The 23330-nt window shown below is 44.6% G+C and overlaps 1 protein-coding gene across 11 annotated transcripts in view; it reads left to right on the plus strand.

Moving 5' to 3' along the window:
• The window catches only part of ZNF280D (zinc finger protein 280D), an 896727-nt gene that overhangs the window by 89712 nt on the left and 783685 nt on the right, over positions 1-23330 (plus strand). For all 11 annotated transcript variants that reach the window (XM_085644120.1, XM_085644117.1, XM_085644119.1 and 8 more), the window contains one exon: positions 8984-9132. In XM_085644120.1, coding sequence (XP_085500246.1) covers positions 8991-9132 — 142 coding nt within the window. In that variant the 5' untranslated portion in view covers positions 8984-8990. The remainder of the gene's footprint in view (positions 1-8983; positions 9133-23330) is intronic.

Genomic DNA, 23330 nt, shown 5'->3' on the forward strand with positions numbered 1-23330 from the left:
CTCACCACAATATAAAACACACCTCCTATCAACCTCGCGTATCGTGTCAGGGTTAATTGATAGAGATCGGATTTTGTCACGATCTAGATTATATATTTTTTAACTTGTACGAGTGTGTGCCATTACATCCCACCGCGGCGGACCTTGTCATATTGTGTTATTTCACAGCCATGGATTTCCATGCTTATCACCATCATTTCTGGACACCAACCATTACCACAGTGTACTAGACTACTTAGCCCACAGCACTTCACATTATTCCCATTGTGAGGAGAGAGCCGATCGGCACCAAGTAGCATATTGACCACCCTGAGCAACACATCTCACGCTCTTAAAAGAGATAGAGTATTTCATTCACATGTTGTACAGCATGTTATTTTGCGATGCTTATATCTTTGCCACAGTGGGACCGTTCCAGTGGTCCGGTTGCTACTCCTTTACCTATGAAGCTCTGAACCCCTCACTCTGAGGTAAGACCGATTTTCTGAAATTTGCTTGTGAAAATCTATTGATAATTTTAAGGAGAATTGAGTCGTTTATCACTGCTTGAGATTATTTAGTTGTGTTTTATATGTACTAGTTATAATTTCTTTTATTGTCCTCTCTCTAACGAGTTCGTTATTTAGAGTAGAAATCATGGTCCTTTGAAGGAGATAATTGACACCTCAATATGACGTTTGGACCCTTAACTTTTGACTAAGCTACGAATGGGTGGCTTATGCTTGTCCTCTATATTTTTTGTCTCCCTCTGTTTAGGCGGAGCCATTTATTCTGTACCATACTTAGGTTCAGTTTTACATGTGGTTGACCTCCAATACCCCGTTATAAGAAACTGAGGTATATGTACTTATTATTGGTCCCACGGTCCTGAAGAAGTGTCGCTCGAACTTGAGCATCTGTGACACGAAACATGTTGACCCCTGTCAACTATAGGCTACCCTGATACCTAGAATCACCTGAGTAGCCTCCCTGGTTTTACCTAGTCCCAGCCCTACCTAACCTTATTAAAACTACTGAGGGGCCAGGGCCTATTTTAATCCTTTCGAATCCCCACATTCTTAGGAGCTATTACCCTCCACAATCATTTACATGGTCTTCACACAAAACGACGTTCTCAGATCAAAAGATCTCCGATAAAGATGCCACCAGGCCCGTCGGACATTGCAGCGCCGGTCCGACGAGGAGCACGCCCAATGATGAAGCATGACACCCTAACAGGTGTGTGAGGGCAACAAGATCTGAAATTGAACTTTCCCTTCTCAGATCAGATTAATCATTACTATCTTTTCCAAATTGGCCATTTAGAGGAACTGCTCTTACCTGTCTTTTCCGATATATAGACTCAGTCATCAGAATCCCTCTTGGGCTACCTGCAAGCATCTCGGGAGTCATCTCCTGTCTATGGGCCCCACTACCGAATAGAGACGAGATTTGACCCAGTAAATGCTATATCCTGTGTGTTGACCATACTCCTGGAAAGTGCTCAGGACTTTTGGGAGTGTCCTGTCAGGGTTTGTTATATCTAATAGGATGTCATTGACATAGAGCGATATATGCTCGTCTGGAAGGGCCTTCTCATTTTCTTTAAAACCATTAATCCCTGGGTGCTTTCTGATTATGCAGGTCAGCGGTTCCAGTACCAGTGCAAATAACTAAAAAAAGGGGCAACCCTGTCTTGTGCGTCTCTGGATCTGGAAGGCCTCCGAGGTCTTCCCATTAACTCGGACCCTGGCCATCGGTTTGGTGTATAGTAGTTGCATTCAGGCTGTGAAAGCTGGGCCAAATCCAAAGTTTGACAGGGTTTGCCTCCGGAATGGCCAATGCACTGTGTCAAAGGCATTCTCTGCATCTGAGGAAAGGAACAGGTGTGCTGCGGATCTATTCTTTGCCGTGTACATCCAGTTGGCTAGACGACAGATTGTTTTGTGGCTTAAAGCCCGATTGGTCCCAATGAATAAGGGATGATATTACTGTCAGGGTGACTAGCAAATTCAGGTGGATGGATCGAAGGTTACGATTGGGAACGTAACGTATAATTTTGGATGAAATGAAGGCTGGGCTGTTCCCATAAAGGGATTTGAAGATAGTGCAACCCAATTTGAAGAGACCACGCATGGCCACAGGCAGCCAGTGGAGGCCTTTCATCAGAGGCTGAATACGGTGCCATCTAGGTTGATGGAAAATCAGTCTGGCAGCCTGGTTCTGGACAAGTTGGAGGCGTCTAAGCTGGTACGCCGGGATGCCTACGTAGAGGCAGTTGGAGTAATCAAGTCTGGAGATGACCAGAGCTAAAATTACTAAGGTCAGGGCTTCCTGAGACAGGAATCTGCTTATTTTCTAGATTCTGCGTAGTTGGACGAAGCCGGCAGAGACCACCGAGCTGATCTGGGCTTTCATTGATAAGTCGTTGCTGACCACTATTCCAAGGCTCTTGGCGGAGCTGGCCGGGGGAGGGGGGGTTGCCTAAAGAGGATGGCCAGAAGTTGGAGTTCCATGGGTTAGCAGGTCTGCCCGTGAGGATCAGTTCCGTTTTATCGGGCTTGAGTTTCAGTTGGTTTCCATTCATCCATTCGCTAATGAAGATCACAGTGCCTTGGAAATGGGTTAGCGAGGAAGGGTGGAGGTTGATGTTAAAAACCAGCTGGAGGTCATTGGCATAATTGTATATTCCGACTTTCCTGTCCCGGAGAGATGAGATTAATGGAAGGAGATAGAGATTGAAAAGAAGCAGGGAGAGGGAAGAGCCCTGAGGAACTCCGCAGAAGAGATCAATCTTCTTTGAAGAGAGGTTGGCGAGGCGAACCGATTGAAATCGGTTGCTGAGAAAGGAGGCGAGCCATTTTAGAGCCAGGCCCTGGATCCCGGCATTGTTGACACGGTCCAAAAGGATGTTATGGTCGACCGTGTCAAAAGCTGCTGACAGATCCAGGAGAACCAGGGCCTGGGTAAGCCCTCTATCAGCGCCCCCTCTAAGCTCGTCCATGACTGTCAGGATGACAGATTCTGTAGAGTGAGAGGGTCGAAAGCCGGCCTTGTGGGGGTCCAGGATGTGGTGCATTTCGACAAAGGAACTTAGTTGAGTTGAGACATAGGCCTCTAAGACCTTTCCAAGGTAAGGTAGTAATGAGATAGGGAGGTAGTTACCAGGGGTAGAGGGATTAGCACCTGGTTTCTTCAAGATGGGGATAATTTCCGCCGTTTTAAAGAGGTCAGGAACTATGCCCTCTTCCAGTGATTTGTTTAGGAGAGAGAGAGGGTGGTCAGGGCACATGGAGAAGGTCTCCTGGTGGACATGAGGGGGGCAGCAATCTGTTGGGGACCCCGAGCCAACTCTTTTTAGTAGAACCAGAAAGGTTTCTAAGGAGATTTGGGGAAACAGGGTCATCAGGGGTGACAGATCACCGGTATTAGGAAAGTTGACTGGGGTGATAGAGGACGGAATGCTAGCTTTGATGGCAGTAATCTTATCCATAAAGTATGAGTTGAGTGAGCCGCAAAGGGGTTGAGAAGGGATTAGCTTGGGTACTATTCTATCAGGTTTGGATAGCTCGCTGACTATAGAGAAGATATCTTTGGCTTTGCTAGCTGAGTCCACGACTTTCTTTGAGAAATAGTCAGTTTTGGTTTGAAGAATGGAGTTTTCATATTCTTTCAGTAGGTTAGTGTAGATGTTTTTGTCAGTTGAGTAATAGTGAAGTCTCCATCTACGCTCCGCTTGTCTCAGTGCTAGCTTCTTGGTTTTAAGGCCACGGAAAACCATCGCTGAGCGTCATGCGGTCTAATAGTTTTAGTGTATTTAAGGGGAGCGACGCACTCGCATGCTGATTCAAGCCATAACTTAAGGTTTGTGGCCTGAATGTGGATTGACTCTGTGGCAAGAGGGACCGTGGAAATGAGACGAGAGCAGAAATGATCAATATTGGCGTTTTTCCAGTTTCTTGACTTGTAATTTTTAGTAGGTTTGGGTTTGTTAGGCTGAACATCCGGGAGAGTGAAGGACACAAAGTGATGATCCGACCAGGTGCATGGAGAGATCAAGAGGGTCGAGGGTGTCATGTTGGCTGTCCAGACTTGATCTAGAATGTGTCCCTTGGTATGGGTGGGTGCCTGCACATGCTGGGTGCAGTTCATGCCAGACAGAAGATCCGTCAGTTCAATAGAGCTGACACTCTCCATTACGTCTAAAGGCCAGTAATTGAAGTCACCTATGATAAGGAGTCTAGCGTGAGCGATAGCCAGGTGGGAGATCATTTCTCCCAGGGCCTGGGGAAAATTAGACATGCAGCAGGGGTGTCTATAAAAGAGGGCGCAAGTGAAGGATGTCTGGGGGGATTCCAGTTTAAAAACTAGGCTGTCAACAGAGCGCACACCCTTAATCTCCAGTGTCTTAAACTGATGGTCCTTAAGAATGATGGCTGCTACTCCACCGCCCGCTTTCCCTGGGGGGCGGTTAGTTTGCAGGGTATAGTAGTTAGCTGGTAGGGCTGCCAGAATGTCAGGTGTAGATTCTTCAGTGAGCCACGTTTCCGTAGGGAGAAGTAAATCGGGCCTTTCCAACTGTAAAAGTTGGAAGATCTCGAGCTGGTGTTTTACCATGGACAGTGTGTTTAGGTATATAACTGAAAATCCCCTTTGTCCATGACTACTGAGGGTGTTAAGGGGAAATACTGTAGTGGAGGTGTCGAGGTTGTGGCTTGGGAAGACTTCAGGGAAGGTGGTTCTATGTTTGAAAATACCTGATTTAGCTTAGCTAAGGCGGATATGGGCAGCAATCTCATAGTTCCCATGTAACTCTCTCAGTTCCATAGTAGAGTATTTTAGAGAAAGGGCAGAGTTTAAGGCCCCTGGACATGTACGGCCGCGGACGGGCGCAGACGGGCTTGCCTTTGGCGCGCCACCTGCGCGCGCCGCTGTCCGGCCATGCCCCCATCTAGCTATATGCGCGTCAGGGCCGGCGGCAGGAAGTGAGGGAGGAAGCGGGGGGAGGAGTCGCGTCCCCTCCGTTCAATCTGCACAACAAGCCGTGACGGACCGGGGTACGATGAACTCCCTAGGATGCCCCGTGAGTGATTGGCGGCAATGCGAGGGTGAGTGAGCACAGTTAACACAGATTCTTGATTTCAGTTAAAAAGTAAGGTTTTAAAAGGGAAAAGCGACTTGACAGATTTAAAAACACACCATGTAACACAATTCGTAATTCAATTGGTTATCACGCAGTTATAGGATTAAAAAGGTTGTGGCAAGCTTCACCTCGCGGCGCTCACTGCATAAATATGTCTACCTTTGTAACTGTGATTATACGGAGGGTACCTATGAGGGTATAACCATATATTTTAGATATTAAAGAAATATTGCCTATGTATAAATATGATTAATTATCAACAACCAGGGCAGCCCTGAAACCTGACCAAGGGGCAATCAATACTAGAATCCTAACAAAGGTTCAAGTGTAATACAAATATATAAAACATACACCCAAAAAACATTATGCTATTCAAAGAAAAAAGAAATAAGAATCATGAATATAAGGAAAAAAAAATTCAAATATTAAGTACCCATGCATAAGTAAATTCAATTTGTAGAAAATGTATTAACAAAGGATAAATAATTACATCCAAAAACCTATAGTAACATTGGAGCTCAACACGTTACACAAACAGAATAAACACTACAGTGTGTAATCCAAAAAGTGGCTGAGGAAGAAATTATACAAAATAGGATGTTCAGGACAAGACAAAAACACAACACAATGCAAAAAATGCATAATTTTTTTTGATGTATGTTTTATGTATTTAAGTGTTACACTTGTACCTCTTTTAGGATTCTAGTATGTATAATTATGCACAACAGACGTGTGTATTTGAGCATGTAAATATTATTACATCTATGTACATATGGGCATAGATAGGGATCAATTCAGTTCATTGTACATGTATAAGTATATATGTGTATATTTAGATACGTGGGTTGGTCTATATGCATGTATATATTACTATTGTTAGATATATTAGAAGAAAAAATGCTGCTGCTTAACGTGTGTGTTATATAGATAACATGCATAGATGACACTGCTTATTGTTTTTGTTTTAATGATGATACATTTATATCGTAGTATTACAGTATGTAAATATGATTATAGGGAAGATGTGTAAGTGTTTACCAATTTATTAAAATATAAAGTAACTGCCAGCTCTGGCATATGAAAGCAATTCCAGAGGACCTTGAGGAGCATCACAGGCCTGCTAATGAGAATATGGAGTGGCCATTTAGGATTCAATCGCCTACATGACACACTTCTCTCTTTTCACAAAGCTGTGGTACCTTTTGTAAAAACAGCCCTCCTCGCATGGGTAAATTGGCATAAGCCAATAAGTAGCTGCATAGCTATGTGCTGAACGGGAATGTAGGTCTAGAGTATGTACCAATTTCTTCTTGGTCCTTGGGCAGTATTCATGGGTTGATTGAGTACTTTGTGAACCTCATGAATTGGCCACCCAGGAAAGAAAACATGAAAGGGGCTCTCCACCCAGTCCTACATTACAAACCGTCAACAACAATAGGCCTACCTGAATGTTCTTTTGTTTGATGTCTGGCTGGGTTTTGAGACCGTGTGACATTAACTGTTCAGCCCTTTTAATGACTGCCACAGTCCACATGTCAAGCCTTTTCAAGCTATGGTTGTCAGACCAAACCGGCTGCATACACTTTGGAAGGGAATTCTCCTGTGAGGGGGAATGTTTACCTTTCTTTTTTGAGCTCTAACACCTGCCTCAGAAACTATAAAGAAATAAACTGTATTTGAAGTACAAGAAGTCTTGGGGGTAGTGGGTATTTTAAAAAAGATTCAAATACTATTGCAATTATATGGAATGTGGTTACTGGATAGCATTGATGTAGACCATGGGTACTCACAAACTTTCTGTCTGGTGCCAAAATTACAATGTGGTTTGTGGCCGAGGACCGCACCGGTAGGGTTGGGGTTAGTGGGGGGCGGGGGGAGGGGAGCAGGAGGGGGGCGGGCTAGAGTGAAAACGATCAAACCCGATTCAAAACATTAGACAATGCTGTATTTCAAAAGCAGATGTAACTACAAAGAGCACATTTTAATAAAAAAAAATTATTAGCAGACAATAGCTATCTTAAGAGGCATTGCATAGCTTCAAACACACTTTGACCTCAATTCCATCACAGTCTCCCACTCTCGCTCGGTCAGTCAGTCTCTCTTTCAATCAGTCTCTATCTCAGTGAATCTCTCTCTCTCTCTGTCAGGCTCTGTCCGTCAGTCTCTCTCTCTCTGTCCGTCAGTCTCCCTCTCTGTCAGTCAGTCTGATAGTCTCTCTCTTTGTCAGGCAGTCTCTCTCTCTCTCTCTCTCTCTGTCCGTCTGTCTCTCTGTCAATCTCTTTCAATCAGTATTTCTGTGTCAGTCTCTCTATCTCTCTCTGTCAGTCAGTCTCTGACAGTCTCTCTCCCTGTCAGTCAGTCTCTCTTCCGGTCGGTCAGTCTCTCTTCCGGTCGGTCAGTCTCTCTTCCGGTCGGTCAGTCTCTCTTCCGGTCGGTCAGTCTCTCTTCCGGTCGGTCAGTCTCTCTTCCGGTCGGTCAGTCTCTCTTCCGGTCGGTCAGTCGCTCGGTCAGTCGGTCAGTCAGTCGGTCAGTCAGTCGGTCTGTCAGTCGGTCAGTCAGTCGGTCGGTCAGTCAGTCGGTCAGTCAGTCGCTCTGTCAGTCGCTCTGTCAGTCGCTCTGTCAGTCGGTCAGTCAGTCGCTCTGTCAGTCGGTCAGTCAGTCGCTCTGTCAGTCGCTCTGTCAGTCGGTCAGTCAGTCGCTCTGTCAGTCAGTCGCTCTGTCAGTCAGTCGCTCTGTCAGTCAGTCGCTCTGTCAGTCAGTCGCTCTGTCAGTCAGTCGCTCTGTCAGTCAGTCGCTCTGTCAGTCAGTCGCTCTGTCAGTCAGTCAGTCGCTCTGTCAGTCAGTCAGTCGCTCTGTCAGTCAGTCAGTCGCTCTGTCAGTCAGTCAGTCGCTCTGTCAGTCAGTCGCTCTGTCAGTCAGTCAGTCGCTCTGTCAGTCAGTCAGTCGCTCTGTCAGTCAGTCAGTCGCTCTGTCAGTCAGTCAGTCGCTCTGTCAGTCAGTCAGTCGCTCTGTCAGTCAGTCAGTCGCTCTGTCTGTCTGTCTGTCCTGTCTGTCTGTCTGTCCTGTCTGTCTCTCTCTGTCGCTCTCTCTCTCCTGTGTGTCTCTCTGTCGCTCTCTCTCTCCTGTGTGTCTCTCTGTCGCTCTCTCTCTCCTGTGTGTCTCTCTCTGTCGCTCTCTCTCTCCTGTGTGTCTCTCTCTGTCGCTCTCTCTCTCCTGTGTGTCTCTCTCTGTCGCTCTCTCTCTCCTGTGTGTCTCTCTCTGTCGCTCTCTCTCTCCTGTGTGTCTCTCTCTGTCTGTCTGTGTCTCTCTGTCTGTCTGTGTCTCTCTGTCTGCCTGTGTCTCTCTGTCTGCCTGTGTCTCTCTGTCTGCCTGTGTCTCTCTGTCTGCCTGTGTCTCTCTGTCTGCCTGTGTCTCTCTGTCTGCCTGTGTCTCTCTGTCTGCCTGTGTCTCTCTCTCTGGGGGGCCATGGGTACATTACCCGCAAGGTCCGCGGGCCACCAAGGAAGGCCGGCCGGGTCGCTTTTAGCCCGCGGGTCGTACTATGAGTACCACGGATGTAGACTGTGCCTTGTAAACTACATTTTTGATGTGTTTATTTACATTGGTTTATCTTTTTCCAATAAGACTAGAGCATTATAGTGGAAATTCTTAATGTGCAGTACATTTAACCCCCGACAGCTGCATTGTTTGTACATTTTTTCAACTCTTTCACCATATTTAATAAATAGGATTTTAACCCAGTACATGCATAGATATGCAGCATATAAACAGTTACACTCTTTATTTTACTATAAAATAATCGTATGTTTTTGTTTACGCGTCTAGCAAAGACGCTCATATAGTGTTATCCTGTTTCTTTAGGATCACAATGGCTGAACTATTCATGGAGTGCGAAGAAGAAGAGCTGCAACCATGGCAGAGAAAACTGAAGGGAATAGTAATAGATGATGATGACGATGATGAGTTAATATTTGTTGGTGAAATTGTCAGTGCCAAGACAGCCAGTACAAGTAATTTTCTTTTTATTGCTATTTGCACAGATTTCCTCTGAGTGCTTTGGACATATGATTGTTTTATCAACAGATTTTTGTGGTATCTGATTGTGTGATATTGTGCAGTGCAATGTCTTATGTTTGAACCAATACCAATCTTGGGAACAAAATAATAATTTACTTTTTGTAGATGTCCAAAACTCTTTAGGCTTAAGTATATATAAGCTTAAACGTTTGTATTAGTCTGTGCAGCAATACATATTCTGGACTCGATGGTAATGGGAGTTTACACACAAAGAACTCACCTGAGACTTGTAGGTCTCATTCCATTAGCAGTTCTGTTACAAAATCCATAATATGGAATTATGTATTTTAGAAACACAAGTGTAAAATGCTCTCAATACTGTCCTTTCAAGTTTCTTTACAACCATTACACTTAATTGTCATTTGCAATCTGCATTTTTCTGCTGGATGGACACAAGTGAATCAAATGGATGGCCTCCGACAACCTTTCCATACAGCTTCCTAGAGAGCTAGACTGCTTACAAAAACTTCTTTGGAAAACCAATCGCCAGTGTGTGATTTGTTTTAAACATTCCTTTCCAGACATGGCCTGTAAATGGGTTCTCTAAACACTCTGAAACCCTGGACTTAGTAAGTGTGCCAGTCTGAGACAGAAACCCTGCTGGACCACAACCACCCCACAATCTACTGAGCATTATTTGAGTGGGATGCGTTCTAGGTAACCATCTATCCTGTGAGATTTCACCGGGATAGTTGGTGAAAGAAGCTCAAACTCTGTTTCGTTATTGAAAGGCACAATCAAAAACAGTAGGAGTCCAGAAATAATGTAATCAATTTTCAAGATCGATTTTTTTTAAATCAAAATGCTATCCTATAGCATACAATATGAATAGTAACTATCATAAAGGTAAATAATAAATTATATGGGTACGTTGTGGTGATATCTAAAAGCTACTTTAACAATATCTTCATCATCCCCTTTTCGTCTGCTTAACATGGCACCAAAAGAGGGCTTCTTAGAGTTTCAGTGATGGTTCAAACCTGCATACCTGTTTTTTTTGTTGTTTTAATTTTTTATTAGGATTTCATAATTGCGATACAAGAAATATGATAACATTGCATATCTTAAAATGCATTATAATAGAGAAAGAGTAATGAATACAACTATATATAGAACAAATGTAACAAAATCCATAGAATAGCAGGAAAAAAATAGGAAATTAGGGGCAAAACGTATTATATCAAATAAAGATAATACTCATTAAGTATTAAATAGTGAATAGGGAATATTAATCCATTAAGCTATTAATTTGACAAATCGAAAAAGCTGAAAATAGAATGTCAAGCTAACAAAACATAAATTGCATATTTCATTACAAGAATTAATTTGGAATATTAAGAGGAAATACATTACAAAAAATACAGAATCACACCAGTAATAGGTATAAATATAATATGATAAAGTTGACTGATTAAATACAATTCAGTATGCTCATAAGTCATTAAACTATAAGTACCCAAAGATCAATTCATTGTAGTGAACAAAGTAACCTAAGAAGTATGCATACCTGTTTTGAACAATAGAACTAATGTTTAGCAAATAATCTGCGTCTGCTATTCTCTTCTTTGTCCAGAGGCAGGCATATAAGGCTTCTAAGTGAAGGCTGGATGTGCCTTCCCTGTAGCCTTCAGTAAAGGAAGGTGATAACTGCTCTCTATGACCCTCCGTTTTGAATCCCTGATACTATGTTCCCCTCTAGCTCAACACACTCTAAGTATTTAAATGAACATTTTCAGATTAAACCATTGGTAGTAAAGTCCTGGCAACCTTTCACTTACTTAGATTGTGTGAAACCTTGCCTAATGTTTAAAAACAGCTTCACTTCTTGTTTATTATCAGCTTCTATAAAACCTTGTTCATTATGTAAAAACAAAAATCCATTCTGAATAAAATAAATATTTTCAAGCAGATTCAATTGTCATGCTACAGTGAATAACAACATAAATAATTGTGCCTCTATTTGAAACCTGTGCCTAAATACACAGCTTGTATTATCCGAGAAGGAGAAGAAAATAGGGTTATTATAATGTGTGCATATCATTGAGGGCTTTGCAAGTGAGTTTGTTGACACTGTTCTACAACACTGTAGTTGCAATACTTTCTTCAGAATATAGACAAACATTCATGATTTTATTGAATATTGTTAACAGGAATATTTATTTGCCTGGTGCTAAACACCCAGGTCACTGGTTACCCCAGCAGTGTATCTCATATGTCCATATGATTTCAAATTTCTAAGAGTAGAACACAACTGTATAAATGCAAAAGTCAATCCATCTTTGATCCTTAATAAGTAAAGTCTCTATTTCTGTCATAAATTTCTTCAATTTTCAGGAAATTTTAGAAATATTCACATCACTGTGCTTTATACCACTAGAACAGTCAGTCCTAAATTAAAGTAACAGCCAACACATCTTTCGTGACACAATTGCTTCTTCAAGGCTGTTAATAAAATTATAATTCACCCATGGCATATATTTATACTTCTTGTTAGCCGTAGTAACATAATAACAAGAACACCAACTTAAATTTACCAAACATTACACCTATCACATGCACTGTAGTCAATAAAAGTGAGGTATTGTCAATCAGCAATCATTTGTGAACATGGCACTGTTGATTAGACGGATTGTAATCAATTGACAGTAACGTGGTCCTTTGATATATACTTATTAACATTTTTACAATATTGCTTGTTTGGAATTAAGTCAAATTTAAAATATTGAGAGAAAACACAATGCATACCCAATCCATATATCATCTAAGCATCTGTTATTAGCTAAAATGACTAAATATATTTGATCAACATGACTTAATTCCTCAAGTCTTTCACTACATTCTCTGATGAGAAGATTCATAATCAAATTTTTATCTTTAAAATGCATTGCTTGGGTTAATAATTTATGAGTTAATGGATCAACAATACTAGTACTGCTCGAACTATTTATTTTATTTTAAAGGTTTTTATGTAGAGCTGGCTAGACCCGGGGGTATCGGAGCGCTTTACAGGAGCAGACACAGTACAGGAATGAAAACATTTTATCAGGGTAAAGCATAAACAGTCAAATTACAACACCACACTTGAGTTAGAAATAGAAAAGGGACGGGGAGAAGAAATTTACATGAGAGGAGGGTTTAAGTGCGAGACCTGGACAATCATTTAAAACAGCAATTGGATTAAAAATAAAGAGGGGACGGGGGATGAGCAATTTACATGAGAGGAGGGAATACGATGTAGCAATTTTACAAAGGTAATAAGAAAATGCAGGGGGAGATGGAGCAGTTGAGTAAAGTAGGGGGCTAAAAATATGGGCTGTGTGGTGAGATGAGCAGCTTGGGAGGAATAGGTAGGAGAGAACAAGTTTAGGCATAGAGGAGAGAAACGAAGGAGAAGAGATGGAGGGAAGTGAAGTAGGAGTAAGGAAAGGAGACTGCATGGGGAGGGGGTAGAATGAGGGAGCAGGTAGAAGTTAGGAGGATAGATGTGTAATGTGAGGAGAGAGGAGTGAGCAGGGGGAACACGAGGATCATCAGTGAATTGGAGGTAGAGAGTAGAGTCTGAGGAGGGCTAAGGACCAAAGTATTTGTTTAAGAGGTGTGATTTAAGATCTTTTTTGAAGCTGCAGTTATGTTATGTTAATTTATTTCTTCTATAGCGCTCGGCTACTCCAAGGAGCATCCCGGCGCTTTGATGAAGAACATCGGCAGGCAAAACAGGACATAACAACCACAAAGAGGAGACTGAAGAAATGAATCAGGTTTATTTAGATGAAAAAAAGTTTATTTAGTAAAAAGCCACGTTTTTAAGCTCCTTTCTAAAGGCAAGGAGACTGGCTGGGAGCCTGTCTAAGAGAAAATGGTAATTCATTCCACTCCTTCGGGACTAGGTAGCGGAAGGATTGACCACCCATCCTTGCGCGCCTAATGACCGGGACTGTCATTTTAGATAGAAAAGATGATCTCAAGGCCCTGCCTGGTACATATCGGGAGAGACGTTTCCTTATGTACTTGGGGCCAGAGCCTTGTAGAGCCTTAAAGGCAAAAGTCAGGCACTTAAAAAGAATTCTTTTAGCGATCGGCAGCCAGTGTAAAGCTTTCAATAAGGCCGTGGCACCGGCTCTTCTCGGGAGCCCGTAGATAGCACGGGCTGCCGAGTTCTGGACCACTTGCAAACGGGTCAAAAGATATTTTGGTAGACCCAAAAAAAGGGCGTTTCTGTAGTCCAGTCGCGATCCGATCAAAGCCTGAACAATAATCTTCCTATGCTGGAAAGACACTAGAGGAAGAAACTTTCTCAGCATCCGTAAAATGCCAAAGCATTTACCTGAGAGGCACGAAACATGTGGCCCAAAGGACAATTCACTGTCCACAATCACTCCCAGATTTTTTGCCTTGAGAGACACGCTGTCAGGTGGAAACAAATCTTGAGGCCACCAGGCTTTCCAGTCAGGCTCAGAGGTGCAACCAAAAAAGAGCAGCTCCGACTTGTCGGGATTGCACTTTAACCCATTACACCTAAACCACTCGAAAACCGCCCCCAGACAATCCTTGATCTGTACGCCATCGAAAGTCCCTCCCCTGTCACAGGTGAACAGGAGCTGGGTATCATCGGCGTAAGATATGATCTGGGCGCCAAAAGACTCCGCGACTGCCGCCAGAGGGGCCATAAAGATATTAAATAGCATGGGGCTAAGGATGGAACCCTGCGGTACCCCTACCTCTAGTGGAGACATATCCGCGGAGAAAGGGAGCGCCCAGATCGTTTGTCGGCGGCCGGCCAGAAAAGATTTGAGCCAACTCCACACCGTCCCCCGGATGCCGCACTCCCAGAGTCTTACAAGGAGGCGATCGTGAGGGACAGTGTCGAAGGCCGCCGATAGATCTAACATTACCAACATGGCCCTTCCTCCAGAGTCGAGTACTTCCCTGATGGCATCCGTGACCTCTAAGAGAGCCGACTCTGTGCTGAAATTTGCACGGAACCCAGATTGCGTGTCATGCAGCAGGTCGTGTTCTTCGATGAAATTGGAAATCGTCCGATGTGCAAATTTCTCGGCCACTTTCGCCAGGGCAGGGAGAAGGGAGATAGGCCTATAGTTGGCATGGATGAGGGGGTCCAAGGTAGGCTTCTTGATCAATGGCAGGATCAGAGCATGTTTCCATGCTTGCGGGACTACTCCCGTTAGCAATGAAGAATTCAGAAGTGGGTTCAGCAGGGCATTTAAAGCAGGTGCCACCTTCCCCAGATGTTTAGCTGGGCACGGATCAAGTGGAGAGCCTGATTTCAAGCCTGACAAAAGCTCCAGAGAGGTGTCAAGGCATAGATGTGGAAATTGTGAAAGAGAAGGGCCTAGACTCTCCCTAAATGAAGGGGGGGGATGAGGGACCCGCGACCAACTGAGAACTAGAGTGGAGAAGAGAGGCTTGAATAGTTGTGATTTTGCTGGTAAAGAAAGTTGCAAGCTGTTTTATCCATACTTCAGAGTGAGTATGAGATGGAGTGCAAATAGCTGGGGAGGTAAAATCCAGAACAACTTTAAAAATTTCCTTACAGCCATTTTCGGCCTCATCAATTCGACGCTCAAAATAAGCTTTTTTTTTCATTCCAGATTGACTGGTGATAGGCTTTGGTTATTACTCGAAATTTCGCTTTCTCAGTCAAGTCATAGGTCCGTCGCCAAACTCTCTCCGCCCTTTTACAGCCCTGCCGCTGCTCCCTTAACTGGGGGGTGAACCATGGGGCCGACGCTCTACGTTCGCCTGATATAAGCTTTTTTTCGGGAATTAAGGTCTGGAGTCTGGCTATCAGCCAATTCTGAAAGAGACTAAGATTCTCTTCCAAATTACCCAAAAGAGGACATGGAAAGGTAGTAAGGGCCTCAGATAACATTTTCGCCGAAAGTAGATGGAAAGGGCGCGAAGTTCGCATGGTCTCTATTGATTCTCCCACCCGAGTAAGAGCAGTGGCAGGTACCGAGAAAGAGACCAAAAAATGATCAGACCATAATACGGGTTGTATAGACTTTATCGCAATAGCTTTTGTTGAAAAGATCTGGTCAAGAGTATGGCCTTTATTGTGCGTCGGCTTCAGTAGAAACGGAGACAGTCCTAATGGAACTGTAATGTCACTTAGTTTCATTGCGTCAGGGTCCGCTACGATATCCATATGAACATTGAGATCCCCAAGAAGAATACAGTGCTCTGATCTGAGACAAGGGACGGAGAGGGCGACTTGTAGTTCATCAAAGAACGACCCTGCAGACCCCGGGGCTCTATACAAGAGAATCCCGGTACAAGCCTGGAGGGGTTACAGCGCAACTCCTTAGAGAGTGAGTTCCAGATGTTCGGGGCGTTCCCGGTGAAGGAGCGAGATTGGGTGGATTTCTTATTAAATAGAGGGGGGACGAGGAGGAGAGCACCCAGCTTCGTTGAGTTTGTTTGTAAGATAGGAAGGGATTTGCTGGTAAAGAGCTTTGTGCACAATGCAGACAGTCTTGTATAGGCATCTTGCTTCAATGGGAAGCCAATAGAGGGCTTTGAGAGTCAGAGAAATGTGGTCAAATCTTTTGCAGTCAGTGATGAGCCTAGCAGCCAAGTGGAGTACAGCTCTAAGGGGGGGGCTTAAGTGTACTTTAGGGGTTCCGGTGAGTATAGCGTTGCCATAGTCTAGTTTGGAGAGAACTAGAGATTGGACAACCCATTTGAAGTTATCTGATGGAATGAAGGGTTTTATTTTCTTGAGGTGTCGGAGGGGGAAAAGAGCACTTTTGGCCGAGTTTTTTATGTGGTCCTTGAGAATGAGGTTTTTATCAAGAGTGAAACCAAGTAATTTTGCCGAGTTGGATAATGAGAGCGGGCAATATGGAGCATTAGGGTCCGAGATCCAGCTTTGGATGGGGAGTCGCTTGTTGTTTGGAGAAAAGAGAATAATTTCTGTTTTTTTAGGGTTTAGTTTGAGGTGGTTGGAGAAGAACCAGCTTGGATCTTACTCAGGGTGTTGTTGAGATGAAGTATGTCAGAGTGGGATCTAATCTTGTAGTAGTGTTTGGTATTCTCAGCATAAAGGTGGTCATTGATTCCGGCTTTTTTCAAAAGGAGGGTACGTGGTTCCATAAAGAGAGTAAAGAGGGAGGGGGAGAGAATAGAGCCCTGGGGGACGCCCAGGGAGACAGGTGTAGGATTGGAGAGGCAGTCTTTGATTTTGGTTTGTTGCATTCTATGTTGAAGGAAAGAAGCGAACCTGACCATTAAGGCCGAAGCAAGCTTTAAGTGAATTCAGTAAGGCAGAATGGTTAACAGTATCGAAAGCTGCAGAGAGGTTAAAGAGTATAAGAAGGCTGGTCTCACCATTGTCGAGGGAACCTTAAATGTCAACAACAATGTTTAGCATAGCGGTTTCTGTACTGCAGCCTTTTCTGAAGCCAGTTTGAAGGGAGTCCAGTAAATTGAAATTACCAATGTGTTTGTCCAATTGGAGCAATGCACATTTTTCAAGGGCTTTGGATAGAAGTGGGAGGTTAGATATAGGGCGGAGATTATTGAGATCGTTCGGGTCAGCAGTCAAGTTTTTCAGTATGGGTGTGATTTGACCAAGTTGAAGTGAGTTTGGTACGCAACCAGTGGCAAGGGAGGAGTTGATATTAGTCCAGACAGGGGCAATGATGTGATTAAGCTCATGAACAAGGTTGGAAGGGAGGGGATCTTTAGTATGCGAGGATGGTTTTAGTTTAGAGATGATCGTGGACACTTCGAGTTTAGTCATAGGGCGACAATTATGCCAGAAGGCTTTGTTTTCTAGAAGTACGTTGAAAGGGTTGTCATCAGTAGAAGTTGTGGAGGGTAGGAACATGGGAGGATTAAGAGGTTGTGGTGGTGTTAATGAGGGGAGCGTGTTATTGGTAACTTTAAGGGCATATGTGGGGCTATACGGGACAGGTGGTAGATGGAAGGATTGGTCAATTTTGGTGATTTTGTCCGTGAGGAAGTTAGCAATTTCCTCACCTCTCTGTTGAGGCCAACAACTCAGGAGGGGAACATGACCTTTGTTTTCTAACAATGTTGAACACTTCTCTGGGCCTATTTTTCGTACGCTCAAGTTGAGCTCGAAAAAGGGTAGCCTTTTCAGAGAAAATGTGTTTCCTGTAGGTTGATCTAGCTGACCTGAGGCGGGCGACATGAGAGGGAGAGGGGTGTTGTCTCCATGCTCTCTCTGCCAGTCTAAGTTGTCGTCTTTTGTGGTTTAGTTCCGGATTGAACCAAGATGTGGAATTCGTTTTTCTTTGATGCTTCAGTTTAAGAGGGGCAATTTGGTCAAGGACGTCGCTAACGGTCTTGTTAAAGTGATCAGTCAGTTTGTTAGGGTTTTGGGATGGGGGTAGAAGTTGTGCTTGGAGTTTAGCTTCGAGTACTCCAGGAGGGATTTGTTTGAGGTTTCTGTTCCACTTCAAGTGTTTGGTGTGTATAGTAGGGGGAAGTGGGGCATTGTAGTCCATCCTTAAATAGGATGAGGTGGTGATTAGACCAGTCGGTGGGGATGATGTTAGAAAGGGAGGTCACGTCAAAGTTGGAGATAATGGCATCCAGTGTGGCCCCTTTGATGTGGGTTGGTTTGTGACACAGTTGTTTAAGGTCATTAATCTCGAGATGGTTGATGAGGCGATTGACAGTGGGATCCTCAAGATTATTACAATGGATGTTGAAGTATCCTAGGAAAAGATTTTTAGAGTCAGAAAGGGAGGAGTATGAGAGAAGGTCGGATAATTCATCGGCAAAGAGAAGAGGTTCGCCAGGAGGGTGGTAGATGTTGTGTAGTCTAATCGGGGGGAGCCCTGAATGGTGAGTTCGGCGCCAAGGTATTTAAAAGTTAAATGATCAGAGTTTTTTAAGGTGTTGAGGTGGAGTTCATTTTTATAGATTATAGCTAGTCCACCCCTTATTCTGTTGGGTCTGTCTTTCCTAATGGAGTAGCCGGGGTGAATAGTGGGGGGTGAGTAAGTCAAGGATAGCTGTCGAGAGTTGATTGAGCCAGGTTTCTGTCTGGAAGGCTGTGTCAATAGCCTCACTGAGGATAGTTTCTGAAATTTCAGTAGCTTGTCGGACTGCCGAACGGCAATTAATAAGAAAGCAAGAAAGGGGATTATGGTTGTCTCTGACAGGTTTGCAAGAGTGGATGGAGGTAAGTTGAGCTGGGGGTTGAGGAGAGAGGGGCGAGGAAGGGGTTCTCTCAATGCCCATAATCACTGGGACATTGACAGGTATGTTAGAGTAGATGGAGGTGAGTAGAGCTGGAGGTCGAGGAGAGATGGGAGAGGAAGGAATTCTGTGTATGCTCATAATCACTGGGATATTGGAGTAGGGGCGCCCGTGATCCATTATTAGGGGGTTAGGTTGGTAAGAGTTGACTAGGTTGGCTAGGTCAGAAGAGGATAGGTAACCCACCGCATGTAATGGTCTGTGAGTTCGGCTGCAGAGGGGTTTGTGCTCCATCGGGTGTGATGGAAAATGTTGTGGGAGGAGGGACAAACTGGATCGGAGCGGTTGGGGAAGGTCCTGGAGATGAGGGTGTGGTAGTTCTCCCTGAGATGTGAAAGTTCAGTCGTCATAACTGAGAGTTTGCAGTCCATGTTGGTTAGTGTCTGTACTATAAGATAGAGGGGGGAGTCTGAGGAGAAGTGGGGGGGATGAGGAGGCGTCGGAGTTGACAGATGAAGGTAGTCTGATGAGCGGAGATGGGGTGAGGTAGGAGGCTGGAGTAGGGATTATTGAACACATGATTTTGAGTGGGGAAGGGCGGTTCAGTACTAGTATCAAGGAGAGTGATGGGAGAGGAGAGGAGGGAGAGAGGGATGCAGGGCTCAACCTCTTCGGGATGGGAAGGTAGGATGCTATTGATTAAGGTATTTTGCGTACAGAAGGACGTTAGTCTTAAAATCAGGAGACGTAATGTGAGAGGGACAGACAGTGATGGGTAATGGGAACAACCACGTAGGGTTGAGCGGGGAGTAAGATCTTAGGAAATGGAGAGTTAGAAGTAGGGGAGAGTAAAGTGGGATCGTCCTCCCAAATAGTCAAGTCAAAATAGGGTTAGAGGGAGAGCAAGGTGGGAAGGTAGGGGCTAGAGGAGGGGGGTTGATATAGAGCAGAGGTCTTCAAACTTTTGAAGGTTGAGCCCCCCCAGCTGTATTGTTTTAGATGTCGGGCCCCCCCACCACCTGACAAATTTCAGGAATCTGGTACACTAAATAATCAACCGCCACCCGCATATCCCAGGCCATATCCGGCAAATAATGTTCAACACAATAAGTGTGTTTAGTAAACTGCAGGTTTGTGAGTGGGTGTGGTTAAATGGCAGAGGCTTATTACTCAGCTCAAAACACAGATTTCCAAGATAAAATGTGCACAAATTGTTTTTACTAGGATGCTTTGTTTTACACATGACATAGGATAATAACACCACCAACATTAATGTGACTAGTGTGCCTGTTTTTCGCCACAGACGGACAGTCTGTGGATGGATCTTTGCTACTGCCATACTCAGATTTGCTCCACATCCAGAAATTCTAAAAGTGTTTGCATCTAATATTCATAGATAGTGATGTGTGTTTTCACTGTAACACCGCAGCAGCCCACTAATTTGACAGCGCATAATATCTGTGACATCCTCCAATTTCTCATTTGTGAGGACCCGTTCTGATCTAAAATAAACTATTTTATGGTTGTTGCATCAAACAAACACATTTCTCTGCAAATAGTAATCGACTCTCTCACATCAATCACATTAAAAAGAAATGAAAAAAAACAGTATTTACAAGAATCTGTTTAGGAATTATTCCAGGCCGTCAGCGCAAAAACCGAGCTGTCACTATCAAGGGGCCCCCTGAAAGGCTGGATTGCAGTGCATGTAAATGTGTACTTTAGTTTTTTAGGACGAAAACCTTGATGACCATAATTTGTAAGGGGTGCAACTAGACCTGAACTTCGGGGGAGGGGGGGGATCTAACACTCCCAGCCATGGCTGGTCCTAGCACTGGTCGCACACAGTGCAAGTCTTTTTTGGTGCCCCCTCCCCATTTCCTCCTTCTCCATGAATTCCCTCACTACCACTCAGCAACAATGCACCTCATCTCACTATAGCACCTTTCTGACAAACTTATTTTTTTTATAGCGCTTCTCATAGTTTGCTCACACTCAGTTCTTTGATCTGCTTGTTACACATTCTTTGTAGCAGGCACATTAACCTTCTGCGCTATGTGGGTGGCAGGAGTGCCCATGTGAGTGCACGGTAAGGGGTGCGACAGTGTGAGAGTACTTGCAAACGCAGCTCCCCCCAGAAGCCAGCACCCGGTGCGATGGCACCGGTCGCACCGCCCTAAAGCCAGGCCCTGGCTGCAGCAGCCCGGGCTGAGACACAATGGGGTGGGGGGACTAAAGCCCTTTTAGCCCTCTGGGTGTTGCGCGCCTGATGGTGTCCTACTGCTCCAAGAGACAGCACAGGTCGAAGGGTGGGGGTCACTGAGACAGAAGCGCAGACAACATCATACATGTAGAACATCACCTTCTAATGTGCAATGAATTGTGGGAATGACATCTAAACCAATATTTAGGGCACATTTTACAACAAGAGTCCATGGGTGTTTCTGCCCCTCTGTCCTATACTGAAATAAGATGTGCAGTAACTGAAAGCAAGACATTAACCAACTGTGTCACTTTTACTCTCCGCCCCTTTTCTCCCAGTATTTCTCAGGTGCAGGCCTTCGATGCTGGTAATTACACCTGCATTGCCTCTTGCCAGGCGGCTGAAGCCGAGAGGACATTCATCCTTCTGGTCCAGAGTAGGTGCCCGTCGCACTTTATTGGATGACATACTTAAGTATGAAAGTCGTACGGGTAGAATAAATAGAAAAGGTTATAGAAACCTTAGCCAGAAGCAGTGGAAAGGAAAGGGATCTCTGTGTTTGTCTAATTATTCCTGTAGAGAAGGCAATTGATTTAACGTTCTGATAAATTTTGAAACCCCTGGGTTTCGGGTGGCGCAGGTGTAGCACAGTAGATGCCTCCGCAGATGTTATCTCCCTATTTACGTATTGTATTTCAGTGAGGGTATCTTGTCACATTTTGGCACTTAAAAGCAAATGAAGATAATGCTGGAATACCAAAAAATGCAAACTGAGATGGAACTAGGGAAATATAGACATTCATAGCAGGCAAACCGTGCATGGCGTGTAGAAGGTGGAAGCAGAGGGCATGCATTGCAGTATAATCAGTGGAACTCCAAGGTGTGGTTTATGTAAAGTGCCCTGCTGGAATTTAAGTGGTTAAAATCTATGGTCCAAGCTCTCTTAGCGCAGAATTTGACAATCTAAATTGGGCACAAAAACTCTTTTCTGCAGATTCTGAAGTTACAGCAGCCCTGGAATGAGGCTATAAACCGGGGCATTGAAACCACAGGAGATGTTTGTGTAATTTTAAGAGAAATGTTCTCTCCGTTCTGGGAAGAGCTAACCGTCCCAGGACAGGGTTAATTCCTAGAGCTGAAATGTTGGTTGCTTTCGGTTTCATAACAGAGGAGACTCTTTGAATTCTACTGCAGCGGAAGTATTTCAGCTCTAGGAATTAACACCTTCTTGGGACGATTAGCTTTTCAAAATAGACAAAAGCATGGGCACGTCGTACCCCACCGATTTCCCCTCCCTCTTCCCTACAGCCCTCTGTTACCGCCGAAGCCCCAGGCTGATTATCTGCTGCTCCAGCGGGACAGTGGAAAACAAAGGTGAGTTTAAGGTGGAGTGCGCGCCCCTCCTGAGAGGGTGTCGCCCCCCCCCCTTCCCCAGGGGGGCGCGCCCCACAGATTGAAGAACTCTGATATAGAGAGTAGAAAATGGAGCTTGAGAACTAGAAGACTGGACAGGGGAGGTTCCAAGGGGAGAGGAGAGAGTTGGTGGAGATTTAGTGGGAGGTTCAGGGGGAAAGGGGGGAATTGGGGGACTGACGATGCCAACGTGAGGAGTGTGAGGAGGAGGAGAAGGGTTGGACAAATGGTAGAGGACTGGTGGGGACTCTGGAAGGTGCTCGAGTCTATGGGAGGAGTTGGGGGCAGAGTCAGGGTAGAGGGTAGTGGCAGAGTGGATGAAGTCGAAGTTTTGGGAAGGGGAAGAGGGCCTGTGTTGAGTGGGGAGTGTGGGGAGGATCTGGGGCGATGCATTGGGGTCACTTCAGCGACGGTAGGGGTAGTTGGGTTGAGTGTAGAGAGGAAGGTGAGTATAGGGGGGAGGGAGAAGGAAGGTGGCAGTCTAGCGGTTGGGTTGGTGAGATGTTCAGAGCTGGTTGGGATAGTTGTTAGGATAGGGAACAGAAGTGGTTGTCAGAGATGTTGAGGTGATTTTCATAGGCTTGGATAAGAATGATACCAGTTTTGAAAATGGAAATGTCAATAACACCAAGAAAGGTAGGTGATGGGGTGGTAGATAATTTGTGTCCCTAGGGGATTTTGATTGATTTAGAGATGGTAAGGTGGTGAAGGAAAGTGTTTTTCCATTTGGAGGGACGCTTAGTGTAGAAAATAAAATGTGTTGTCATAGGAGAGGAGAGGCTATCAACAATTAAGAGTTTCGGGGTGACGAATCAAATGTTTGTTTAAACAATTTCTGGCGCTTTTTGAGAGATTAGGCGGGTATAAGATGGTCCACGAGTTGAGGCCATGTTTGGAGAGAGCAGGATCAGGGGGAGCGGGGAGGGAATGGGAGAGAGGGGTACATGTTTGGTCGCAAGATGAGGGTGTGGGGGAAAGGAAGACTGGGGAAGGGATAGGGATTTTGGTGTGATACTACAGCTAGAAGAGGAAATTAAACCGAGCTTGAAAGGTCAGGGAGAATGGCAAAAGGTATCTATGAAGTGAGTCCTAATCAACCTGGGGGCGGTCAGCTCTGAGGTCTCAGGGGGCAGTAGCCAGATAATGTTAGACAAGTTAGCATGTTCAGCTGCACGAAGAGAATTGAGCATTGGTGTAAACACAGTTCAGGGAGGTCAACATTGGCGATCATTAGTGAGGATCCATTTTATCCATGTGGGGAGCTTCAATGTGGCTTGGAGGGGAGCAACCAGACCATGCATCAGAAACAAGGCCAAATCCAAA

Source organism: Triturus cristatus, chromosome 3_1 (genome assembly GCF_964204655.1).
Source record: "Triturus cristatus chromosome 3_1, aTriCri1.1, whole genome shotgun sequence".
NCBI lineage: Eukaryota > Metazoa > Chordata > Amphibia > Caudata > Salamandridae > Triturus > Triturus cristatus.